Source organism: Anoplopoma fimbria, chromosome 5 (genome assembly GCF_027596085.1).
Source record: "Anoplopoma fimbria isolate UVic2021 breed Golden Eagle Sablefish chromosome 5, Afim_UVic_2022, whole genome shotgun sequence".
In the NCBI taxonomy this organism is placed as follows: Eukaryota; Metazoa; Chordata; class Actinopteri; order Perciformes; family Anoplopomatidae; genus Anoplopoma; species Anoplopoma fimbria.
Genome location: NC_072453.1, coordinates 1989178 through 2013748, shown reverse-complemented (window position 1 = coordinate 2013748; position 24571 = coordinate 1989178). Strand labels below are relative to the sequence as shown.

Genomic DNA, 24571 nt, shown 5'->3' with positions numbered 1-24571 from the left:
TGTGACACATACCTATATCCGCCGCGGAGAGTGCAGTGTTTCTTTACGGAGACCTATTGACAGCCAAGAGACAAAAGCTGCTCTTCTTTTTTATTGCACCTCTCACAATGACAATAAACATACATTTCACACATATGCAAAAACATGCACGATTAACACGTACTCGTCAGGTCAGCTGCACGGGAATGCATCCGTGCCGAGCACATTGTGTCCTGAATGGAGGGTAAAAACATGGCCGTTGCTCTTCACCTCCGCACTCTGCTGTCTTGACTTTTCTTGCTTTTGACCTATATTCAAGTCTCTGTAATACACTGAAATGACTGCACTCTGTGTTTGCTCTGATATGCTGATATGTTGCACGGTAGAGTCGAAATGTTACAACAGGCTTGAATGTCCTTTAACTCTCTCCTTCTGCTCTTGTCTACTGCTGTGGTTCCGCCTCTCACCTCTGTGCCTCTTTTCCTCCGTGCGCCTCCCTCCTCCTGTCCGGCTGCAATGATCACTTCCACTATAGGAAGTAACCAAGCGGGAGGACTTGCATGCCCAGCCGAGCCTAATTCAGCTGCCCGTAGACTCAGGGGTATGTAAAGCTCTGCAGCCCTGCCTCCCCACCCTCCCCTCTGCCCTCCCTCTCCACCCGTTCTCCTCATCCTTCCCCCGTAGAGGCTTTGCAGTTATGTGTCAGATCTCTCAGGAGCCACAGTTGGAGGTTGCATTCCTGTCATTAATAGTTGAGTATACACTAGTAGTAGTGGGCCTTGCTTTTGAATGATTAACGAACCTGCTGGAACATTTATCAAATACAACTCCAAGCATATGCTAGCTGCTAGTGTCTCACAATCGGGCCACTTCACCAAAATTACAAAAACAAACTGCTGTATTTCTAATTTGCCATTAGAGATATTGCGCCATGCAGATAGTTTCAATTTTATTCACAGAGGTTTTGAGATTCCCAATGCTGAATGTTTTGCCGAAGGTTGGAAGTGAAAGTCCAGTTCATTTTTCAGCTCAAGACAGTATCAGGTGGCTTGTAATTGGAGGTCTTCCAAAAAGATGAGAAACTGTTTGAGAAAATATCTGGTTCTTTAATAAATCCAATCACAAAGCTTAAAACAAAGCAATCCGAAGCTAAATATTAATCCTTGTAGAAACCTGACAATATATTTAGAAGGTTGAATCTTCTAGTCTGGGTCAGTGTTGGGCAGTAATGAGTCCCAGTAACGAGTAGTGTAACGGATTACAACTTACAAAACAGTTGTTGGTTAGCCATAACAACCAATTACTTTTAATGCCATCCATCCATCCATCTTCCGTTACCGCTTACAACTTCCAAAACAGTTGTTGGTTAGCAAAAGTAATATGATAATATACAGGTAACAACCAATTACTTTTAATGCCATGTTATAGTTAAATAAATATTATTGCTTTATTTACTTTATTATTACTAAAGGGGAAATATCTTACACTTCCTTACTAACTTGCCCAACACATGGTCAGGGTTTACTTGGTGGCGCTCTATTCCCAGTTACGACAACCATCAGCTTCTTATCCTGCCGGGGCTAATGGCTATTGTTATATTTAGACTCACCAAAATGGTGGTAAAAAAACAAGTTGAAATTATTAAAACCGATGTCCGTAACCTAGCAACCAATCCATCAACTGGCTTAACGACAGCAAAAAAGTAATTTGTGAATTATCTATTGTGGTGATGTTACAAGGTGATGTTACAAGGATTACAATTCAAATCTTAAAACCTCTAGTGAACCAGCATGGCTCAACACTAATAGAGCTGAATGGAAATGCATTTTGGGTATTTTTGAAAATTGAGTGACCTAACTGTTCGAATCACTTATGCTTGCCAAAAACAAATGAACTCCAACATGGCTGCCAGAGAAGGTGTCACATCATTTAAAGTCCTCTAACCTGCCTCCTGCATGATGCCCTTGCTGCTGAAACTAACCGGGGCAGTGTGACTGAAAGTGCTTAAAGACTTGCATCACTTTGCCGTGTGTGGATTTCTTCTCATGTTCTTTTTTAAAAGCAGACTCTGCATCAAACCTCAGATTGAACGCTCACCTCCCACCAGCCCTCCACCCCTCTCTTTTTTTTCCCTTCTAGCCTCGGGGTAAGAACGCTGTAAGGGTGCTGCCAAAAATCTCCCTCTCTCATTCTTGTTTTATCTGGCTGGAGGATAGAGATGAAGCGAATGAGCGAGATGGGGGGGGGGATTGAGTGACGTTTTTTTTGGGATACAGCAGCACAGCCAGATAAATCCAGCTGGACGAGAAGATGAGAGCTAATAAAGACAGGGGGGAGGTCAACTCTGTTTGCATGACTCAGGCTCTTAAGGCAAGGCCAGAGCACTCTGGGAAATGGGGCCTTTTGAAAAACAGATGGTTGTAAGTCTCGTCCTCGTGCCCTCTAATTTCACTATGTCGAATCCTATCCAGAGTTGATCCACGAGCTTTCAAATGGTCAAATGTTCCAAATTGTTGAAACGCAGCAGCCCGCTGGAGGCCGTGCTTGTAATGTGGATTTGAGTGAAGTCTGCTGGCTGGTTATACCTGTTGTCCTAGGTTGATTTAACTATATTGCCTTTTAAAGCTTTGCATTCATTGTATATAGGAGCCGCCTGCAGAAGTCCAGGACTGCCAATATTAAAATAAAGTAATTCAATCAAAAAAAGGAACTTTAATTTGATTTCCATTTTATTTGAAAGTTTATGGTGCACAGTATCTTCCAATTTGGAAATTAATTTCATCATCATTTTGGCAGTAACGATGCATTTTTTTAACGTGCATGGAGGAAGAATCATACTAGTTTTGGTGATCTGCTTCATTTTCATCCAGTTTCTCACTGAGGTGCCATCAAATTGTCAAATTGACTATTAGATGGAAATTATGCACACACATTCATGTCCCCCTCAGGATGAATTGTTATAACTTTGAGTGATGAGGACATCAGCTTCAGCTATTTTTTAATGCTAATTAACAAAAGGTAGCATTCTAACACAATGTAATAAATGGTGAATATGGTAAACTGCAAACTTAATAAACAGCCAACTCTTCCATCTTAAGCATGTTAGCATGTCAATGTTAGCATTAGCTCAAAGCTTTGCTAAGTACAGCCTCGTAGATTTGTTTGCTAGTGTGACTGAAGACTCTTGTGGCGCCAAAATGAGGACATTATTAAAATTCATACTTAAAAGTCTAGATTGAGGGGTTTAATATATATTTTAAAATGATGATTTTGTCAGTAACGTTATGCAGGACTTTGAGATTTCATTTAATTTCCGTTGTGGCTGTATTCACCTTTCTTGAAAGATGGAAATAAGAGATGTTTTTATTTTAATATGTGGATACAGTGCAAAAATAGCATTTTTATTTGATTAAATGCTTTCATTTAAATATCGGCACCCCTGGACTTCCATACCTGTATTGTTGAGGCTATTATTAATGGTGTTACTTTAGAGGTTTTGCTACAACAGCACAGGTATCCGATCCAAATCTGGGCTGATCCTTCTCAAATGCAGCTGTGGTAGGATGCAATTTGGGTGGACACACACACACACACACACACACACACAATTACCCCTCTTCCTCCTATCAACATCGAGCCGTCGTCTCCCATTCACACCCTTTTTAAAGCGATGTAATTGAGATCCCCCTGTTTGCTGCTGGTGTCTATTATTGTCTGGCTATCAGCAGCAGGCCTGGTCTGGTCTATCTCCTGCTGCTGCCACCATGCCCAAATTGGGGTGGCGGAGTGTAAACAAGCTATCCAAACAACCAGGCTATTTCGGAACAAGGATTTCCCTCGAGTCCAGTCCCCCCTCGCCACCCCCTACCCCAAACATGTCTTCTCCACATTTGCTTTCACCTGTGAAAGCTCCAACACTTGGATGCAATCTGCCAAATGAACATCAACATACTGAAAATGCACTTTCACAAATATTATCTGGTTAACATCTCCTTCGTCCCCAAGATATTCAAACCAAGAAGTGCAAAGGCTTCCCAGTAGATTGCTCCTTCTACCAGTCTTATTTAATTCCTGAGATGACTTAATCTGAAAAAAGAAAAAACTTGGAAGTTTTTTTGTTTCACTCGGCTGGATCTTTTTTTTTTTTTCCTATAAAGGATTTGTTTTCTGACAGCTGGGATAAGGATTAATGTCTGCCTGTGAAAAAGTCGGTACATTATGTACTAGAGATGGGGAAAAAAGAGACAAAGGAAAAACACTGAGAAGATGATGCACACAGACAAGATAGAGAAGACAGAGAATGTTAGGGAGAAAACTGCAACCAGCGGAAAGAGAAGGAAGTTTGACAGATCAAAATCTGGTCTGTGCTGGATTAATCTCCCCATCACAGTCTGGTGTAGTTTCACTCACTTTAGCCAGTTGACTGTGGGTTCCTAAATACGATAGTGCACTTTTGATAAGCAAAGGATTAGTGCAGAGCAGATCTTAGGTCAGCTCGATCTTTTGCCACTATTGATCGGAATTGTGCAGTTGTATCTACTCTTTCTGTATCGTCCTGCTAGTCCATCAATGTGTACCACTGCTGTACGTAGATTAGTTGTTAATAAACTGTTACTTTTTATTATGCAGCCTTAACAGTCATTCACTTATGTTTCCTTGAAGCAATACTTATCCAAGTGTAGCCGAGATATCGAGCCAAGAGAAGTAATAGCCTCAGTTTATCTTCTATAGTGTTTGTCCTGCAGGTATTAAGGTATCATCTGCTTGCATTAACTTCTGTTGAATAAGTAACACTATCGTCACATAACACCTAGACGAAAACAAAACCACAGTGAAGCTGGAGAGAACTCTCCATTGCTGAAAAATGGGCTTTGAAAAGAAAAGGATGAGAAGAAGTTTTACTGTTCACCTTTTGTTGCTTCTCTCATATTAAGCAGCAATCCTTTACATCGCCTTTTGTTTTTTTGCCGCATCCGTTATATATAAATATGGTCTTAGCATGGAGATCGACAGCTCACATTCTATGGACACATGGATGATGATGGATGTTGTTCTCAGTGGGTTAATAACGATCCTGGAAATGATTTCAAAAGCTGGGTCATTTCCTTAAAACCAGCTGTTTTGTGTGTGTATCTGCCTCAGAAAGAGGAGATGAGGGTCAGGTTGTCCCATTGCTCATCACCTGATCCCGTCAGGTCTGGTCCTTGTGCTTATACTACAAGAACCTCACAAATACCCTGGCCTAGCGTTGGTTTTCCTGGGAGTACAAACACACACACTTTGTCACGCTGGTCTTTTCACCAACTTACCATGGATGCAAGCTCCAAAATTACCACTGCTCAGCAGGAACCAAAGCCAAGACCAACTGCTCTCCTCTATTTCCCCCGTTACCTGAAGAGGAGAGAGAGAGAGAGGAGAGGAGATAAGGTTGAGCACCCACAATGCTTAGGGCCAATGCTCCACTGGGTTTGTCCTATCACAGCTGTCCTCTCTGATTGTTTGTGTTTAGGTTGATGAGCCCTGTGGGAGAGGGGCTCTCGCTGTGGTTAAAAAAAACTGTTTTATTTTCATGTTTGGTGATAAATAGTTGTGAACGTGGGCTGTGTGTCTGTGGTTAGTCGTTTGTCTGTGTGAGCATTTGTCTGCGATATAATCTTCATGCCCAAACATTTCTTAAATATAGCTTATGTCACGTTAGCCGTTGTTGTGTCATTACTTCTCCTTATAAGAATCAACTTACAAATTTGAATCTGCTTTCCAATAGCTCTCAATGTACGTATTCAGTGAAGAACAAATAAGCAAGAAGATATACATGGCACAGAGCTGAAGCAAGTAAAAGAGAACTCAACAAAACTAACTATATAATTATTATGTCCAATATAAAAAATACTGAAAAATACTCTAGTGCAAAATATTTTTTCACGTCATTACCCCGTTTTCTTTTTTATTTGTGATTATATAAATATAATAATGGTGCTGTAAGATTGCTGCTATGCTGCCCCGTAATACAGGTGCGTGACTCCCATTGTGGCAGGAAGTGGGAGATCAGACAGCTGTTAAACTGTAGTGAAAATATTGTTTGAAAGGCCAAACGCCAACAAATATGGATTTCAACTGAACATTTTGTTAGATAAAAACATGTTGGGAATTCTGGAAATGATTACATCTATCTTTTTTTTTTTTTTTAAGTAAATTTAGGCTATTTGACTTTACAACACTCTTGGAAAGAGACAATCTTACCCAACCATTACTGGAAACTAATCTTAAAAAAGTACAATACTAATTAATTAGAGTAGCAAAAATACAGAGGTTTTAACACAATAAATGGAATAGAAAAAAAAAGCTCTGCAGCATTGGAATGTTGATTTATAATTTTCCAACTACTTGGTACCGCCCTTCTACATAATAATTACTATAGTAAAAATGTCTCTGTGATTCAGATAATGGTGTATCTAGAAGTACTCAGTCAAAGGAAACTGGCTTTAAATTCCTTACTTCTTTAGCTAATTCAGAACATTCTGTAAGAATAATAACAATTGTAAATGGACTTTCACAGTGGCACAAACAGTGTGACAGAACATTTACAGAAACTGCCCTTCTAATTCCCTTTTGTTCTATTCTTTTTTTTCATACTTTATTATTCAAAGTAGTCATACCGAGGTCCTCCGTATTTCCTGCTGTGAGCCAAGATGTCTACATAGGAACAAGCCACTGAGATAAATAGGTAGACGCAGGAATGCGATGAGCAAGGCAGCCGCAAAAGTCTCCAAGTAGCCCTCAAGCTGCTAGTTCGTTAGCATCAGCCCTCCTTACCTAGCTTTCCCTCACTTCATATGTCTGGGGAAATCAGTCTGGCTTACACAAACAGTGGCTTTAACTAAAAGGAAAAGGGTCAAAGATAGCTATAGATGACCACAGAATGTAAACAAATACAACATTCAGTATATCCGCACCTACTGTGTCTTCCTCTTACACTCATTGGGAGTATAAAAGCGAGTCATTTGTTAGTTTAAAAGGAAGTGCATGGTGATTAGGTCCCGAGGCTGTTTCTGCACACAGTTTATTCACTTTGCTACCACAGAGATCTGACTCACAGAGTCCTCATCCTATTAATCCAGCATCCACCTGGCACCCTTGCACACATTAATGCGGTCTGCAGGCTCTGGCACAGCGCAGCAAAGACAAGCAAGAACTCGGAGGTTCGCTGTGAGTGGAAGTCAGCATGAAGCAAAGGGTAGAGGAGAATAATTAAGAGCCTGAAAGAGTTGAACAAAATGTTAATGTGAGATAGTGAGAAAGACTCGTTTGACATGATTGTCTGGAGCGATAATAAAGAACAAAACAAGGAATAAACAGCCGTGCCGTTGCTGATCTACAGATGAAAAAACATTGGTGTGTGTTGTGTGTCTGTGTGTAAGTGTGAGAATGGAAGACCTAGCAACCACACTGAAGCTCTTTTGTAGCTGTTTACGGGTCACGGCAAATAAAAAGAATTGCCATGCGGATGTGTTATTGTTCAACAAAAAGTGTACCTGCCTGGTTCTCTCTGAAAAGTTGCATTTTACTGGTTGAACTTCAGTGTGGTTTCTCTATGAACCTTCTCACTGTCCTTGCATGGCAACACTTGACGTAGTTGATTTTTTTCACCATCTCTTTGTACCCTTTGACTATTTAATTCTGGCATCGGGGAGACCGCACCCTCACCCGCCTGCCTACAAGAAGTAGGTTGCCTCTACGGACTGATCCAAGGTCAGATTGGAACAGGGATTGATGCAACACCGGGACCGAGATAAAGCCAAGCAGCGATCTGTGTTTAGAGGCAACTTCATCCCACGTACTTTCTGTGAACTCCACCAAAGAAACAGAGATTTGGTGCTCTCTTCTGACTTTTTCTGTGTGTTTCTGTCTGTCAAGGGCGATGCCTCTAAATCGGGCTCGGAGATCGATTCCTGTGCACGAAGCATGGAGGACGTCAACGGCAGCAAGAAGGATTTATCAGTCTCTGCAGGTGAAATATATACATGATTATACAGGCAGCACATTTCACGGCTGCTTGAATCAATGATGCTACAAGAGGAATTCAGAAGACTGAACTCAACCCTCTGTGATGTTTCAGAGCCTCTATTGACAAAACTTGTACCGTCTGTGTTTTCGCAGAGTTATCTGCTGGCACATTTCCTCCCTAATCTCTGTAGATTACACGCCGAGTTGTCTTTCATACAAAATATATGTCAGAGCTTGTGATACAGCAGCAAGTTAGGCCAAAGGCATCTGAAGTTTACCCTGTGCAAACATCCCCCACCTGTTCTCCGTCTGTGGTCTCCATGTTCTCAGCCTTTTTCCCCCTGTTGCTTTTCCAACCACACTCAGTCTGCACGCGCCTGCGCAGCATCAAACCAGAACAGCAGCCTCATCCATAATTCCTCATATGCCAGTTTCCCGTTCCCTCTAATTACTGTTTCGAGCAGACCGAAAAGCCCGATGGAAATCATGCTGTGTGGAGTGGATCTCCCAGACGTACGGTATCATCTCCCCCTCAGCCCCTTCAGATGTTCTGTGCTAAACCGCTTGCTTAGCTGGAGGAGCCTAGTATACATCTCCTAGGCCTCGGATAAAGGTTGGAAGGCCGAGGAATTAGCGTCATTAAAGTTGCATTGCCCCTCCCCATGTCACGTATTTGTGTTGCTGCCAAATATCATACTCTCTCGCATGCATCCCACAAGATTAATGCCGCGCTGAAATATTCATGTTGCTCAATAACAGTACGAGACATCCATTTTTAAGTACGGTGTGCTGCTTTACTGAGGGTGGGCCCCTGTGGCACTCCCCCCTGTGAGCCACCTCATCCTGCTCTTTTTATTGAAGTTAGCACTTTCATTCTCCTCCATAATGCTTTTCTATGAACTTTTTTTGTTCCGTTCCAACTAAATCTCACCTCTGTTGCTTTCTTCTCATCATCGCCATCTCTTAATGCACTAATCTCGTTCATTTTCTTCTCATTTCTTTACATTATGCCCTGGTCCTCTTTAATCAACATAGATATTCCCACTCCCAACTCCTCAAATACTGACCCTTGGTCAGGGGCCCCAAGCTTCAAACTATGATGCTCTAGGTCAGTGGTTCTCAAATGGGGGTACGTGTACCCTTGGGGGTACGTGAAGGCACTCCAGGGGGTACGTGAGATTTTAAAAAATATATTTAAAATTAGCATCCTTTCAAAAATCCTTTAAAAATTGTTATTTAATAAATATTCAATAAAATATAAGTATAAGTTCATCAACTGAATTCAATGCAACAATGCAATTTTCAGTGTTTAATAAATCAGACACTGATGGCAGAGCGCTGTGTATTACATCTTTTTTTCAACCTAAAATGCTTTGCGCTGGTTAGGGGGTACTTGGCTGAAAAAATATTTCACAGGGGGTACATCACTGAAAAGAGGTTGAGAACCACTGCTCTAGGTAAGCTCGCGGCCTGGATGTGTCTTTTAAAAGTAAACCTTTGTACATAGGTTTGCTTAGTCTTTAGGTTTAGGTAGATGCTGTAGGTTTAGGCAAAAAAACTACTTGTTTGGGCTTAGAAAAAGATAGTGGTTTTAGGTAAGTTGTATGCCTTAGGTAGAATATGTATGCTTGTTACCTGATATACGTATGCGGCGCTAAGTATGTAAGTTACGTATAAAAAATAAGGTGTCTTGTTGTCACACAGGAAACTAACAGCAGTCTCCTGGTTGAAAGTCCTGTGTTTGTTTGACGTTTCCATCGACCCCGATCTCCTCACTAAAAAGACATACTTGCTGTTTATACTACGTCAGTTCCTCGGACTGTCTAATACAGATGTAGATGGGTTTACATTGGAGTAAGTTAAAGCAATGTGTGTCTCATTCAGACGCCAAATGGTGCGTCAGTATCAGAAGCCTATGGGAACTGACCAAGAGTCAGTATTGGACGAGTTGGGAGTGAGAATAGGTTGCTTTAATCCTCTCTAACTCTCTTCCTCATTGCTCTTACCACCTCATAAACCACTAAATTGTACTTTCTTCATCCCTATTCCTTTACTAGTAGTGCCTGGAAATGGTCATGTGGACCTGAAGACCAGTCTGACTCCACCTCTGATAACCCACACTGCTGCCACCCCCATGCCAGTACCCAAGTTGCCCGTTGGAGGGGACCCCATCCTGACCCATCGAGGCAGCAGCGTCTCCATGGACCCGGCCTGCTATGACAAATCACCGGTTGGTCTATTCATTATTATCCTCACATACACCCAAAGCATTCAATGGTTTTCAAGTGTAATCACCCTGTTCCAGGATGTCGCAAACATTAACATTTACATCAATACACATGTAATGTGCAAATAATTACCCCCAGCCCCCACTGCCATCCGGCTTTCCTCCGAGTGTCCTCGTATGTGTCCTGCTGATGTGTGGAAGCCATAATGATTGATGATGATTAATGTGACGTGCCGTTCCGACACTCTACTAGCTGCTGCCACTGCCACTCTTTATTTGACAAACTGATGGTCGGGATAAAGACCTGAGAAAAATAATCCCAGATCTCTACATCTGCTCCCGTCTGCCTGTCAGCATGAATCTCTATTCAATTCAGCTTGCGTCAAGCCGAGTCAACCCAATTCAGCTTGGTTTATTATCCTGAAACAGCGACATCACCAGAGTTCTAAGACATGATGGACACATTTACATGCTGCCACTCTTGTCATTATTTTTCTCTGTCCTGCTTATTATCACACTGGTCCTCATGGTCATCTTCCCACTCCAGACCAGCGCCCAGAGCGGCTGGACCAGCCGACGGTCCAGCTGGAACAGCCTGGGTCGCGCCCCGTCACTTAAACGGCAGAAGCGGCAGTCTGGGGAGCAACGGTCTCTCCTCTCCGGGGAGGGCGGCTCCAGCTCGGACGAAGGTGGAGGAGAAGGAGGCGGTCGGTTGATGGAGGATGATGACGCCTCACTTGTCAGGACGGACTCAATGTCCCAGTCCCAGAGAGGTCCCCTACACCGGAGAATGGAGTCTATGGAGACTCGGAGCTCCATGGATTTGCCCCCTGATGCTCTGCTTCAGGTAGATGCTGCTTCTACCTCTGATTGATCTCTAGAGTTCTGGGTATGACATTTGTCTTGGAGCACAACTGGGGTTGAATTTATTTTTGTTACCACAATCTCCTTAAACTATAAGTCCTGCTCATTGGCATAATTCAATGATGATGATATTTAACTGCATCCTGTTCTTGTGCAGGTGCCCTACTTGAACCGCTCAGCCAGTATGCACAGCTCCAGACCCCCCTCACTGGGCCAGTTACATCCCCCAGAGCACAGCGGGTGCAATGGGAAGGGCTCTCCATCAGCCCTGGGCCCCACTCATGTCTCTCTGGAGGACAACACAGAAGACGAAAATGCAGAGGAGGAGGCCAACCTGGTCAGTCCGCACATATGTGCATGTTTGCTTGTTCTTGTATGGTAAAGGTGGAGGTTAGTGATGCAAAGTTGAGACTTAAAGGTTGTGGAATTAATGTGGAAAGTGACAAATCAGTACAGTGTTTTAATTATCAAAATATTGTCTTTATAGGAGATATTAAACAAAAGGGCTTTAACAGTCTCAGATTTCAAATTCACAGCAATTTGAAAAAAGGTAATATTGATTTTGCCGCCTTTTTTAAATGTCAAATTCATCCGGGTTCTTTTCCGGGTTTTTCAAATGGAAATGGCCACTCAGCCGTTAGGAAAAAGCAGTGGTGTAGGTTACTAAAGTAGGATAATCAATAAAGTTAGTCAACATTAGCTGTGCTAAGTTTGGAAATAACTTTATGTGTACTCCCAAGTTCTGAGAGGTAAAATGTATATTTTTGATTGTGGAGTTTTGTGGCTTTGCTTTGAAGGGAAAGATATAACCGCTTCAGTTCCATCTTCAAATGTGCAATCTGATGGCAGGGTAAAGCAGCTGTAGACGGAAGCAGCAGCAGAAAAACACATTTAGTCAGCTAAGAGAGGTACACCTAAAAAATCTATATCACAAATTGTGCGCTATATTCAGAATATTTTCACTGCTTTACCTTGCCGTCAGAATACATAAAGACTGGGAAGATACAGAAAAATAAAAAATAATAATGGACCTGCCCTTTAAATATATTTAGACATCATCTACAAATGAATCATGTTTAATGTATATTGATGTTGTAGGTGCCCCTTTTTTGACAAACCTTGTTTTATTCATGCGTATGAAACAGTTTTGTAAGAGCAAACCAATTCAAAAGCCTCTATCCATGGAGAAAATTTGTTGCTCCCAATATGCAACAGGAAAGTGTGAGCATATGAATAATGAATGATCTGTGCACTTCCTGCTCCCTCTAGGGTCGTTTTGCCAGAGTGTTCCGCTGGCTGGAGAAGAAACAGCCGGAGTGTTGTCGACAGAGGGACACCTGGTCACTCTACCTCTTCCCTCCAGAATCGAGGTAGTATACACACCTTACGCTCATCTCCATAACTCACCTCTCTGCAATTTTCACAGTTTCTTTTTCTTTGATACTGGCATTTTTACATGTTCACAGAAATTGGGTACACAGCACACCTAAATGAAAACACCTATAAACTGTATCCTCCTGTAGCAGTTGGGATACATTGTGTTGTGTTTTTTTAAAATGAAATGTTAAAAACGAGTCCACAGCATTTTTTAAATGATTGACTTTTGTTATCAGTGTACAGGAAAAATAAGAGGATTTTTCACGTTGCATTTGATGACATCCCATAATGCTGAATGTAATGACAGTGGGGTTTTTTTGCTGCAATGTGTGCAATGCATTTTTTTCTTCCCTTCCCCATATCAACTCCTTTCCCCTCCCACATCTCACTTTAGAAGTCTCTTTTATCTGCACATTTCTGCCATGTCAGGGGTGAGTAAGGAGCAGAGGGAGGAAGGGAGCTTCTCCTACTGAGTGCTGCGTGTTATCTCAGCCACGTGCTGAATACATGGCTTCCCACCCTCCTTCGCCCCCTCTTCCTTCTCTCCTCCTCCCCTTCTGGGGCTTTGATCTGTGTGTCTCTGCTGTCTATTTGGAGGATGTGGCTGCGGAGGCAACACGAAGCAACACGCTTGCCCCAGCCTGCCGCCACACCGCCGCAACATGCTAATTAAAAATCTAACAACAAGTCCCCCCCACACACACATTCACACACACACACACACACACACACACACACACACACACACACACACACACACACACACACACACACACACACAAAAAAGAGGACACACAATATATAATGAATAAGAACTTAATGTTATCCACCAACAGTGTCATATAATGTCCTTTCCAAATGACCAGACTTGGCAGCACGAGATCTCAAAGACAGAAATTCAGATAGGCTTCATAGAGGTTATTGAACTTTCAGAGAAAGTAGTAAAATAATAGCTTCTTTCAAATCTTAGTGGACAAATAAATAAATAAATAATATGAAATAATGTTCTAAATGATACCTCTTCTGTATTAGAAAATCCAACTTTAACAATATATTTCTCACTAAATGTTAAAGATTAATTAAATTGACTAATTAAAGTGATTAAATAAGAAAACGGTGTATGTACCCTCATTATTTGTTTTGAATTTGCCAAAATTGTAGTTACCAAAAAGAATAAATGAAAGCTTTAGTTATTTTTCTACATATGTACGTATATGCAGCCGTACATAATGCAGTTTGTTTGGGCTACTACTGACAATGTAGTTACTCTTAATTGGTAATTGCAAGACAGTATTTAGTCTAATTTCCATCCATGCATTCATGGAGGAGGAGGACTAAAAATAGTCTGAAATATCAGTTTTAACAATTCCAACAGCAACATGCGAACAGATAGCTTGACCTCGCATGACAAAAAAAATAATGCAGGACCAACACATCAGCTTGTGGGAGCTACCGATAACTCATTAGATGTTAGAATAGCATGAATGAAAAGTAACATCTAGTTAGCATCAGTGCTTAAATTAGCAAACTTGGCTAACTGGCTACTACTTTCCGAGTGGAAGCTAGTTAGCTTAGCTTACGAGCTTACACTACTCTAAGCGGGATATAAACTTCAGGTTGGGTCCTTCCAAATGTTGTATGTTCGAAAGTGGCAGCTGGCTTAAAATGCTAACTGTTGATAGCTAAGGATATGTGCACTCTCGGGTCTAGGAGAGTGTTTATGCAGGTATACGGGGTATACCCACCCCTTCTGGCTATTTATAGTATACCCACCTATCAGCCAAGTAGCCATCCGAATATATAGGAGTTTATACCCACTTACTCCTCTGTAAACTACCCGCTGTGTGCATTTGTTAGAAGAAAAAAAGTTGGTAAAACGACTTGTATCAGTGTTCAAAGGATATACACTGTATGAGGTGTTCTAGTCTGTAGCAAACTATTGACGTTGACAATGTGTCTCCTCGCAACGCCGGCTTCAAAATGACGATCAGCTGTTGCCATGGTGAACAGCTTTGTGAAAACACCACTGCAAGACAACGGCAACATAGATGCTGCTGTTCAGTGTTTAGAAACCACAGAGGCTAACAATTTAGCAAGCTATCGAGCGGTTAACGTAATGCAGGAAATGCAGAAGGATAAAGACGGAAGAAATAAATGAGGCAGTTGGAAATACTATTGAAATGTCAATAGAATAAATTACATCATGTACCAAGTATGAACTTCCATGGCCTCAGCCATTCTTGAAAACTTCAGCATACACATGAATTCTGAGCTTTCAGAAAATGTATTTTACTAACTTGTGAGTAACACAAGAGAAGGATGTTGATATGGGCTCATCTCGTGAACATGGTAAACAAGACTCCTTTTAAAGGCAGCAACAGATACTGTTTCTACAAAAATGTCTGTGTTTTATCGTTGAAGAGAATTTCAGTTCAACCAAAAGTAAAAACAGTGAGAGGCAGCCAATATCAATATTTGGCATGTTTTTTTTTTTTCTTTTGATTTGCTCTTAAGACACAGAGACTCCAGTTTGAACTTGAGCTGTTTGTAGAAGTGCTCGATGGTTCTCCTCTCTGTCGGCCGGATTACATGATTTGGAAAAGGTTAATAGGAAAAGCTCCCTGCAGGCTGTTACTGTCTGAGTATTAAGAAAACCGAGGGGTCTTGGCTCAAAGCGAGCTTCTCGCTGGCTTTCAATCGCAGCGGGCTGCAAGGTTCGGCTGTCGCTGAGAGTGACACCGAGGACACATGCTCTGCGTGGCACCCATTCTGGCCTTGAACCACCGCCTGTGCTCACAATCACATCAAGAGACAGCAGCGTAGTGGGAGGCCGGAGTCCAGCGGCTTTCACATGGACCCGTGTTCACCTCAACCTGCATTTGTGCTCTCTGTTGTTTCTGCTGCTACTGATGATTACCGCTGGGGAAGTTTTAAATTAGCGGAAGAGTGGGCCGGCTATGAAGGCATACTGTGATGCAGTCACTCGGATTAGATGTGTTCGCTGCAAGACTGGGCTGTGTAAGAAGAGTGGAATATTAATATGGGGACTGGGGATGTGCAGGACTCACTGAGGGTTGTACGCGTGGTCCTTTATACAGTATATGATCAGATTATGTGGAACTACATTGTACCTTGTGGGGGATTGGGTCGTTTTAGCAGCACAGTATAAAATGCATATAAGAATAGAACAAATAGTCAGCAGGGAGGATGTTTTAAGACTTACAGTAAATAACGAAAGTAATGATCTGTGGCATTGTTAATGTCGAAAACTTTCTGTGTTGCTACTTTCCACTCCGGAATGATAGAACACAACAGCGGTTCAGCCGATAGCTGAAGAACACATTAAGCGTTCTCGCCATCTGTCAGCCCTTTGGTGGAAAGCAATCACCCAGCACACAGGAAGTGATGCGGTTTATGTCTCTGGATTGTTTGAAATGCACAGAAGAAGAACTGGGTAATTAGCATGAGCGGCTCTTATCTTTTCTTGCCAATTCACACAAAGAGGTCAGGCCACTGCGACGACCCCTACACTGAGAAAGTGACTGGGAAGTGCAGTGAAAAAACACCACTGAGACGCTAGGAAGATTTTTTTTATTGTTTTTTTAAATGTAAAGGATGAACATTATGAGTTGGTTGACCATGTCAAAATCATTAAATTTGCAGTTTTAAAGTAGATAATTTGTACGAGAGTAGTATTTGGACACACTTTTCAAAAGTATAAAACTAACTGTAGCCAATATTGAAAGTTACTACATGGGACCTTTAACAGGTTATGAAAAAGTTTAAATGAAATACTTATGCCTCTATACGAGTCACATAAGTAAACAAGATCATCAGCCAGTAGATTGGCTATTTCTATATAGATATTCTTAATGCTTATCATTGGTACCACTGTGATGGGTTCTGGTTGGAAATGAGAGGTTTTTCTAGAGCGACTCTGGTGCTCTGGAACATTACCGCCCTCTTACACAGGGATGCCAAATTCAACACAGTATGAGAGTTCCTCGTAGTAACCTGAAGTCAATTACGTCAACCGTCATTTAGAAGCAGTTGAGGCATTGATGCCAGAAAACTCAAAAGGTCATTAAATATTATCAAAGCAATAAGTCAAACCTTTTCATATAAACATCCATGCATCAAGATGTCAGCGATTTCTTTTCAAATCACAAGTCACAAGTTTTTTCGCTCTTTACTTGAGCATGTTGTTTATTTCTGTGGTTTTTGGTGTGTGTGTTTGTAAGTCTTGGGGGCCTTCTGAGCTTCAAAGTTTCCTGGCCGGCCTTCAAACCATGGAGGAGGAACTGGCATCAGAGGCGTGTGTTTCAGAGTGTCCTCCATCCCTACAGCTAATGAATTCTTTAGCACCAAGGCTCTGACATGTAGATATCAAAGGGGAATTAGCTCATCCAGTCTGTATACTGTATGCATGATGATCACTGCAGACAGATGCACACAGACTCAGCAACTGTTGACACAATGGTGTCTGCATGGCCAAATAAAGCCAAAAATCCAGATCTGAGCCTCACACTATCATCCCCCGCTGTACACCAATGTGAGCCATCAAAGCAGATTTGATGCACAGTTTAATCCCTTCCACTGCCATATATAACAAGCGTTCCCTTTATTTCTTTTTTGGCGTTATCGAGAGCTAAAAGCCAGGGAACCTTCTCATGTCGGGTAAGGAAAGTCTTTACTGTATGTCAGACAAGCTCTCTTAAATGGAACGAGAGTCTTTCATAGCTTGTTAAGTGTGGACAGTGCTTCAGTAAATGTCCTTGTACAGTATGTCATGTTATTCCAGGTTTTATAGAACATACCTGGGCCGAGCTGCAATCCTGATAGGCATTTGTGATTGCTTGAGTATTTCAGTGTCATGCTACTTTATACTCACTCTCCACCGCAAACATCCCACAGGACGAACACAACAAGTTGATCACATATTCAAAGGCGAAGTGTTGCACTGCATGACGCGAATGGTGGTCAAACCAGATACTGGCTGTTTTTCTGAGATTCCATAATTCAGTGCCTAATAAATGTCATTTTTCAAGATAAAACTGCACAATTCAGAGGGACCTGTCTTGCTGTTTAGTTAGCATTGTGAAATGCCACGCTCTTGACAAAAGAGATGGAACATGAATTTGAAAAAATTGTGAACAAACTATGGGAGAAATAAGCCCCTTTGTGTGCATAGAGAAAGTATTTCATTTCAAACTCGTGAAAAATGAGACAAATAAAAAAAACAACAACAAAACAAACATTGCAGCCCAGCGTTCTCGTTCAATACTGAACCAATTAAAAAAAAATGTTGTCCCCATTAGTCACAGTTATATGGGAAAAAAAGGCTTTTACTTATAATAGAGTATTTTATTTATTTTTATGATGCAGTATTGCTACTTTTACTCCCCAGACATCCCCTCCAGACATGTTTTAAGACAAAGTTTTGAATTATATGATGTGCCTGATATGGTTTTCTCACATAAATATGTTAGTTAATCTTTCTTGCACCATCCACAAAAAGACATTTGTTGGTGCCCTTTTTGCAAAGTATATTTACAGTGTCACTGAAGATTTACATTTCTGTGTTGTTGTTTGTTTTGTCAGGTTTCGGATCCTGTGCAATAGGATCACCAGCCACAAGATGTTTGACCATATTGTGTTAGTCATCATCTTCCTCAACTGCATCACTATCGCCATGGAGAGGCCTCGCATCACCACTGCTGTGAGTCTCTAAACTCTCTTAAACATATCCAACCGACAGGTTTAACATGCGAGGACTATCGACTGTATATATATTATATATATAGAATTAAATTCTTATTATTTTAGAAGTTACAGTTAATCTGCACATTGTGTAAAAAGAAAATAGAAACAACGTGAGGTCATTTGTGTCCGTCTCCTTCAAAATGATTGACAGAGGGCTTCTTCCCCCCTGAAAGTGTGTGGTACTTTCAATTAGGAGAAGAAGATTAGTCAGAAACATAACTCAATAAATAATTCCATCTACCAAAACTGCATAAGAGGAATTAGGTGCTTTTGATTTAGGTCCCTCAGGAACCCTATACATTGGTATTTTTAAAAAGCACCAATTAAAACAGAAAAACATTAAAAAAAATGATATGACATCATAAGGAACAAATTGATTGACATAGTCATGAAAAATTGGAATTATAGAATAAAGCACCTGTGAGATATGACAAAGGGGTCTACAGGGACATCAGTTGTTGGAGAGAAAACACACAATTCACTAAACACTATATGAGTATTCACTCCGTAAAGTTAGAGTCTACGAAAAAATACAACTTGAGTGTGTTGCCTTCACTGTCTTCAATGAAAAGCACAAAAAAAGAAGTTGAGAAAAATGAAATACACGCTGAAAGCAAGGCAGACTGGCAAAGAAGCATTCACTCATATATGTATATATAACTCCAAAAAGTCCTCACTGAAAAGGGGGGGAAGCACCTGTCAGCAAGTCCTACCTTGTTCAAACCTTAGATTCACACACACACACACACACACACACACACACACACACACACACACACACACACACACACACACACACACACACACACACACACACACACATACTCGCCCAAAACAGAATTATTACTGTAGTTCACTCTCCGCAGAGAAAAGGAGTGGAACAGTGTGTGAGCAGGGAACCACTCCTGTTTGACTGCGAGCCAGTAGCTGTGGGTAATGTGTGCTATACCCCCCTGTATCTACTGCAATGCATCATCAACACCATCACCTCCTCAGCTAATGCACCATGCCTTCAAACAGAGGAGGGCTGGCCGAATGCCTCGCAGCAATGCACACACAGACACACACATCTAACTCAGACTGTGTCCTCTCCCACTTCTAGCTATAGCAGCAGAACACAGCCTAGCCGCTCCGTGCATATACACAATAATTATCACTGTTTGATTTTCTTTTTTTTTTCTTTTTTTCCCCCCTCACTGAGCGATGTTCTCCATAGATGGGCCTAATTGCGGTTTGGTCTCGCTGGAACGCTCCGTTCTGACTGTTTTGCGACTGAAACACGGAGGAGACAGTGCCGTTGTAATTGATTCAATTATCCGTGGGCTGTTGTACGTGGCTAATGTCCAGGGAAGGAGATGTTTAACAAATGGAGGCCGATCCCACGGGCAGCCCTTTCTAATCAGTCTAATCAGGGCAGACAGATCTCACACACACACATCATATATAGATGGGATGTTTTTTTAGCCTCTCGCCTCTGCATGCACTAGTATGTAAATACAATACATGCAGATGCAACACAACGCAGCAGGCTCGCTAACATTCAGATCAGGGAGCAGAATTTTGGCATACACATACATTTTGTCAACTTCCTGCCGGTCAGCACCCTGTGGCCGTAACTGAAATGAGATGGAAATGCATGACGCAGCAAGCAGCCCGAAACAAGAGAGCGCCGTTCATTACAGTTTTTGAGCTGTGGTGCTTATTGCTGCAGATCTGATTTTGCGAATCGATTTCCACTCTCTGATTCTGTTTTTGGCTGTGTATAACAACCAGACATGTATAATGCATCAGTCCGTTGCTTCTGTCTTGAAGTACCTGCTTTACATCTCTCATGTTGCCAGCCCAAAAATAAACACGCTATATTCTATACCTAGATATTTGGTCAATTTAGTTATAGAGATTAACGTGTTTGAGTCACAACATTTGAGTGTGGAATGCAGTCTGAATAATTAGTTTATCGTCCTGGAAGTTATGTCACACACTCTGTGTTTGGCTTGCAGTCCATTTCTGTTTTGGTTTGGTGCTGGAGGTTGCCTGGATACTGTCTCCCTGTTGCCCAGTGGAAATGATTGAGGATGATTATACCAACTATTATGATTTATTATTCCTAATTGAGCTAGGGGACAATACATCACCGTCTAGAGTTCTAAATTGAATTATATCAGCATCAGCAGTGTAAAACACAATCAATCTTAAGTTTTCTGCATCCACGTCACCAGCTCCAACCACATTAAGATGGAGAGATGGCGCTACACATTGGGCCGTGAAGAAAGCTCTCCAGGAGATGTGTGGGTTGCTTTTTGCTGCTCAGGAATACAGAACACGTTTGTGATCGCATAATTTAACGTTGCATTAAGCAAGATTGTTATTTAACAATGCACTGCTGTACAGTGATCTACTGCGGTATTGCTATCATTGTACAGCACGTTGAGCTAATTAAAAGTTGGAGAGATACTGTACTTTCCAGCATGGGGTTGCCAGTGTACAATGCCTTGTGCGTGCCTTGTAGATTAGGCCTATGCCTGCTGGAAGTGTAAAGTATTGGCTTTTGTTTCTACCGGCTTGCAACTAAGCAAAGTCATTGCTGCTCTCTGCCAACACATTGAGTATCACTTCAAACCAGGCCAATCTACAATGAGCTGCACAGACTGGTGGCTTGTGGTTCCCAGTTGTGACTGGATGCCAGGCGTTGAACCAGGAACACCACCATTAGAGATAAGGAACGAGAGGAAGGAGGTTACTGTCAGTAATCTTTCAATTTTCGATCTTTTTTTATTTTGCATTTCGCTACTTTTTGTTGGTCAAAATGTTAGCATTCATATGGAAAAAGTACAGTCAAATTAAATATATTCTGCGCTTAAATTGGGTTAGCCAGTAAGCTAAAATGGCTAACCCATGGTTATAGCAATTTACATGCAGTATTTCAGCAAGCTATTTGAGCCTGCTAGAGAGCAAATTATCATCTAGTTCACTGTCAGTTTGCCAACATTTGAGTAAAAAGATGGAAAAAGTATATTTAAGTTTTTCTTTGTAGGCGAGCTAAAATGGAAACAGCTAGTGACATACTGTATTTCTGCTAGCAAGCTAATATGTTTGTTTACTCTTTCAGGGATAAAGTTCAAAACTCATTAGAGACAATTCTGAATTTGTTTATAAAATAAAAAAATATGTATTTTACATTTCAATTTGCTGAACCATAGCTAAATGGGGGGTAAAGTGTAGCGTTAACGTTAACAGGTTGCTGAAATGACTGCAGTCATTTACACGTAAAAAATGTTTCGCTAGTATGTTTTAGCATAGCATTAGCTAGCTTTTCTTCAGTGTAAGTCTAAATCAGCCTCAATTTCGCAAAATGATGGAGCAAATTCTCATTAACATGGTTCATTCTGTATTTCATTCATCATTTTGTTCATTCCTGTTGCCTAATATATACTGTAAGCATACATGTGGAATAAAATTATAAAGTTGATGTGCTTCATTTTTGCAGGCTATAGCTATAAAAAAAAATTGAGCTACTGCAGAAAGCTAGTTGTTTAGCTCACAGAGCTAAATTGGTAAAATGGTTTATTCCATTTTAAGTTTATTCTAAGTTTTTCAGTTCAGCTGGCCACAAATAAGCACAAATATGAAAAGGGTAACTTCAAGTTAGTATTGTCTTATTTTTGGAACATTGCTGGGTAACATGGTTACAGCTATGTACATGCAATAATTTGGCAAGCAAGGTATATTTGTGTAACCTGGCTTCCACAGCTAAAGTCAATAGTTTGTAGTCTTCAACTGGTCGTATAACTAGGCAATACAAAACTAAATCCACAGCCTTTGCCAGAATGTGATTGGACTGACAGCAAATTGAGGCAAACTTTTGACTTGGTGAATTCGTGTCTCATTACAGCATACCACATGAAGTTTTCACCTCAGTCTCTCCCCCTCCCCCCTAGCCTCTACCTTCTCTCGCCCATGCCCTGTTAGTTCCTAATGAATGAAAGAATGAAAAACTTCTTCACAGACTACAGGAATGGCTGCTGTCAGGCCTGGTCTTTATAAAACCCTCTCAACGCAAGCATTCTCAGTGATGTCATCCCTGACATTCCCAGAGACTTCACAAAAAAAGAAACGCTACGGGACTGCCATCTCTGTGTTCATGTGTGTGTGTGTGTGTGTGTGTGTGTGTGTGTGTGTGTGTGTGTGTGATTTCTGTGTTCCTCGGAGCATGATGTTAGTCGGAGGCCGTGGGAAAGGCAGCCACCTTCACCCGCTCACACGCACACATCCGAACGCATCCAGCACACAGACAGTCAGTGGCAGGACGGGGTCGTGTCTCCTCAGACGGAGGGGAAGGAGGGTAAATAAGCAGTCGGAGAAGGGATCTCATTCTTTCTAGCTTGCTTGTTTTCTCTCTTTCCTTGTTTAGCTCAATAAATAGGATCCCATCCTCCCCTGCATGCACACAAACACCACTGAGCCATGCTGCCTCAGGCAAAAGGGAAGCATGGAGTGCATTGATGTGTGTATAGATGGAGATCTAATAGCTCAATCCTGATGGTATTTTGCGTGCACGCTCACAATACATACTGATTGTCTCTGATGAAAATATAAAAGACGCACTTGTTTCATCGGAAAACACTTGTTCCCAATGCAATTCATTTGATTCAGGGGATTTGTGTAACAAGTTTATTTGCACTACGCAAAACTGAAGATTGTCATTTTTATTTTTCCAAGGGTAAAAAGAAACTTTAAAGATTTTAGGCCAAGAGATTAGATGCCTTGTTTAAATTGTCCCGCAGCGCTAATAAATAGTAAACTTTATAATTGCCTGCCAGCCATCATTAGCGAGTGCAATGGGGATGTTTGTACAAGGATGTTTTCAGATAGTGTGTGAAGAAAATAGCTCCCTCATACATTATTCAGATCAATTTGGAAGCAGACAAAGAACAAACTCAGTCGAAAAACATGCTCGGAACAAAAATGTGCATTTTAAATCATTAGAACTCTTAGCAAGTACCTCAACTCAACCAGGTCTCTCTTTGTTCTTCTCTGCAGGAGCGGATCTTCCTAAAGTTGACCAACTACATCTTTACGGCGATCTTCGTGGCTGAGATGGCTATTAAGGTGAGACAATTTGAATTTTCACTGACACATTAGTTGGTAAAATCATTCTGTGGTTGTCATTTTGGCTTTTTTCCAAAGCGCTGTCAGAGTTATGTAGAAGATTCTGCTAATTTTTGTGTATGCTATGGTATGTGACTATTTACGGTTATCATTTTAAAGGTATGTTTGCGTCGCACTCTTCCATAAAGTCATCACTGACTTTTGTTCTTACTGTTGACATCAGCTATAATGCCACAAAATATGAGCTGGCAGCTCAGGATTCTTTGGTACCACACCTCATCGTTTGTCTCCAGCTTTGGGGAGAAACAAGATTAAACATCTGTGTTCACTCTCAGTGTACACATTTTGGTGGAGAAATCCAGCAACAGACTCAAAAAAAGAAAACGCTCAGATACTAACGTGCAGAGAAAATACAGTCTGCCTGATACCTGCATGCACTGTAAGCCCCGCAAAATACAAACGATAACAGAGTTAAGAGGGAGGAGGAGAAGGAGGAGGAGGAGGAGACAAACACACACACTTAGTGCTGTTTCATAATGCTAAGCGGAGGATTGTCTCGCCAGTATTCAAATGGACCAGCTTTGAATGGAGGTTCCGTGCAGGCGTAGGCAGGAGCGAAGCGGAGGCAGAGGGGACGAGAGTTCACGGGTGTCACTCATTCAAAGCCTCTGTCTCTATTTTTGAAGTGAGATCCAAAAACACACCTGTAATTATTGCTAATGTGTACATTTTTGTAAAAATGTTCAGGGAATATAAAGCCAAAGAGAACATCTCCACTCGTGGGTACTGTTCTGTGCGCTCTTTTATAGCCATGAAAATAGGGATAGTAATGTGACTAATAATAATAATCGAAGTAGCAGTGGGTGTCAGTCGGCTCACAGCAGGAGGCACGACTACGGTCCAGGTACCACAACGATTCATGGAAACCTGCAGAGCGAGAAAGCAAAAGGGCTTCAGGGTGGAAGTAAAGCTAAAATACTTAATGGTACAGGTAATAGTAATAGTAATGTGACTAGTAATAATAATAATGGTGGTAGCAGTCGGTGTCAGCAGGGCCGTAGCAGGATGCACATCCACGGTCCAGGTACAGCCACGATTTATAGAAGCCTGCGAAGCGAGAAAGCACAAAGACTACAGGGTAGAAGCAAGTCAATAAGCGTAATAGTACAGGCAATAATAATAGTAATGTGACTAATAATGATAGTGGTAGTAGTAGTGGGTGTCAGCAGGGCCTCAGTCGGTGGCACG

General features: G+C 41.5%; 1 protein-coding gene across 1 annotated transcript in view; it reads left to right on the top strand.

The window, feature by feature from the left end:
• Nucleotides 1-24571, top strand: part of cacna1g (calcium channel, voltage-dependent, T type, alpha 1G subunit) — a 234277-nt gene that overhangs the window by 156199 nt on the left and 53507 nt on the right. The window contains 9 exon segments of the mRNA XM_054599520.1: nucleotides 515-580; nucleotides 7894-7987; nucleotides 10041-10213; nucleotides 10758-11057; nucleotides 11232-11411; nucleotides 12344-12444; nucleotides 18053-18170; nucleotides 19880-19885; nucleotides 23255-23323. Coding sequence (XP_054455495.1) covers nucleotides 515-580; nucleotides 7894-7987; nucleotides 10041-10213; nucleotides 10758-11057; nucleotides 11232-11411; nucleotides 12344-12444; nucleotides 18053-18170; nucleotides 19880-19885; nucleotides 23255-23323 — 1107 coding nt within the window.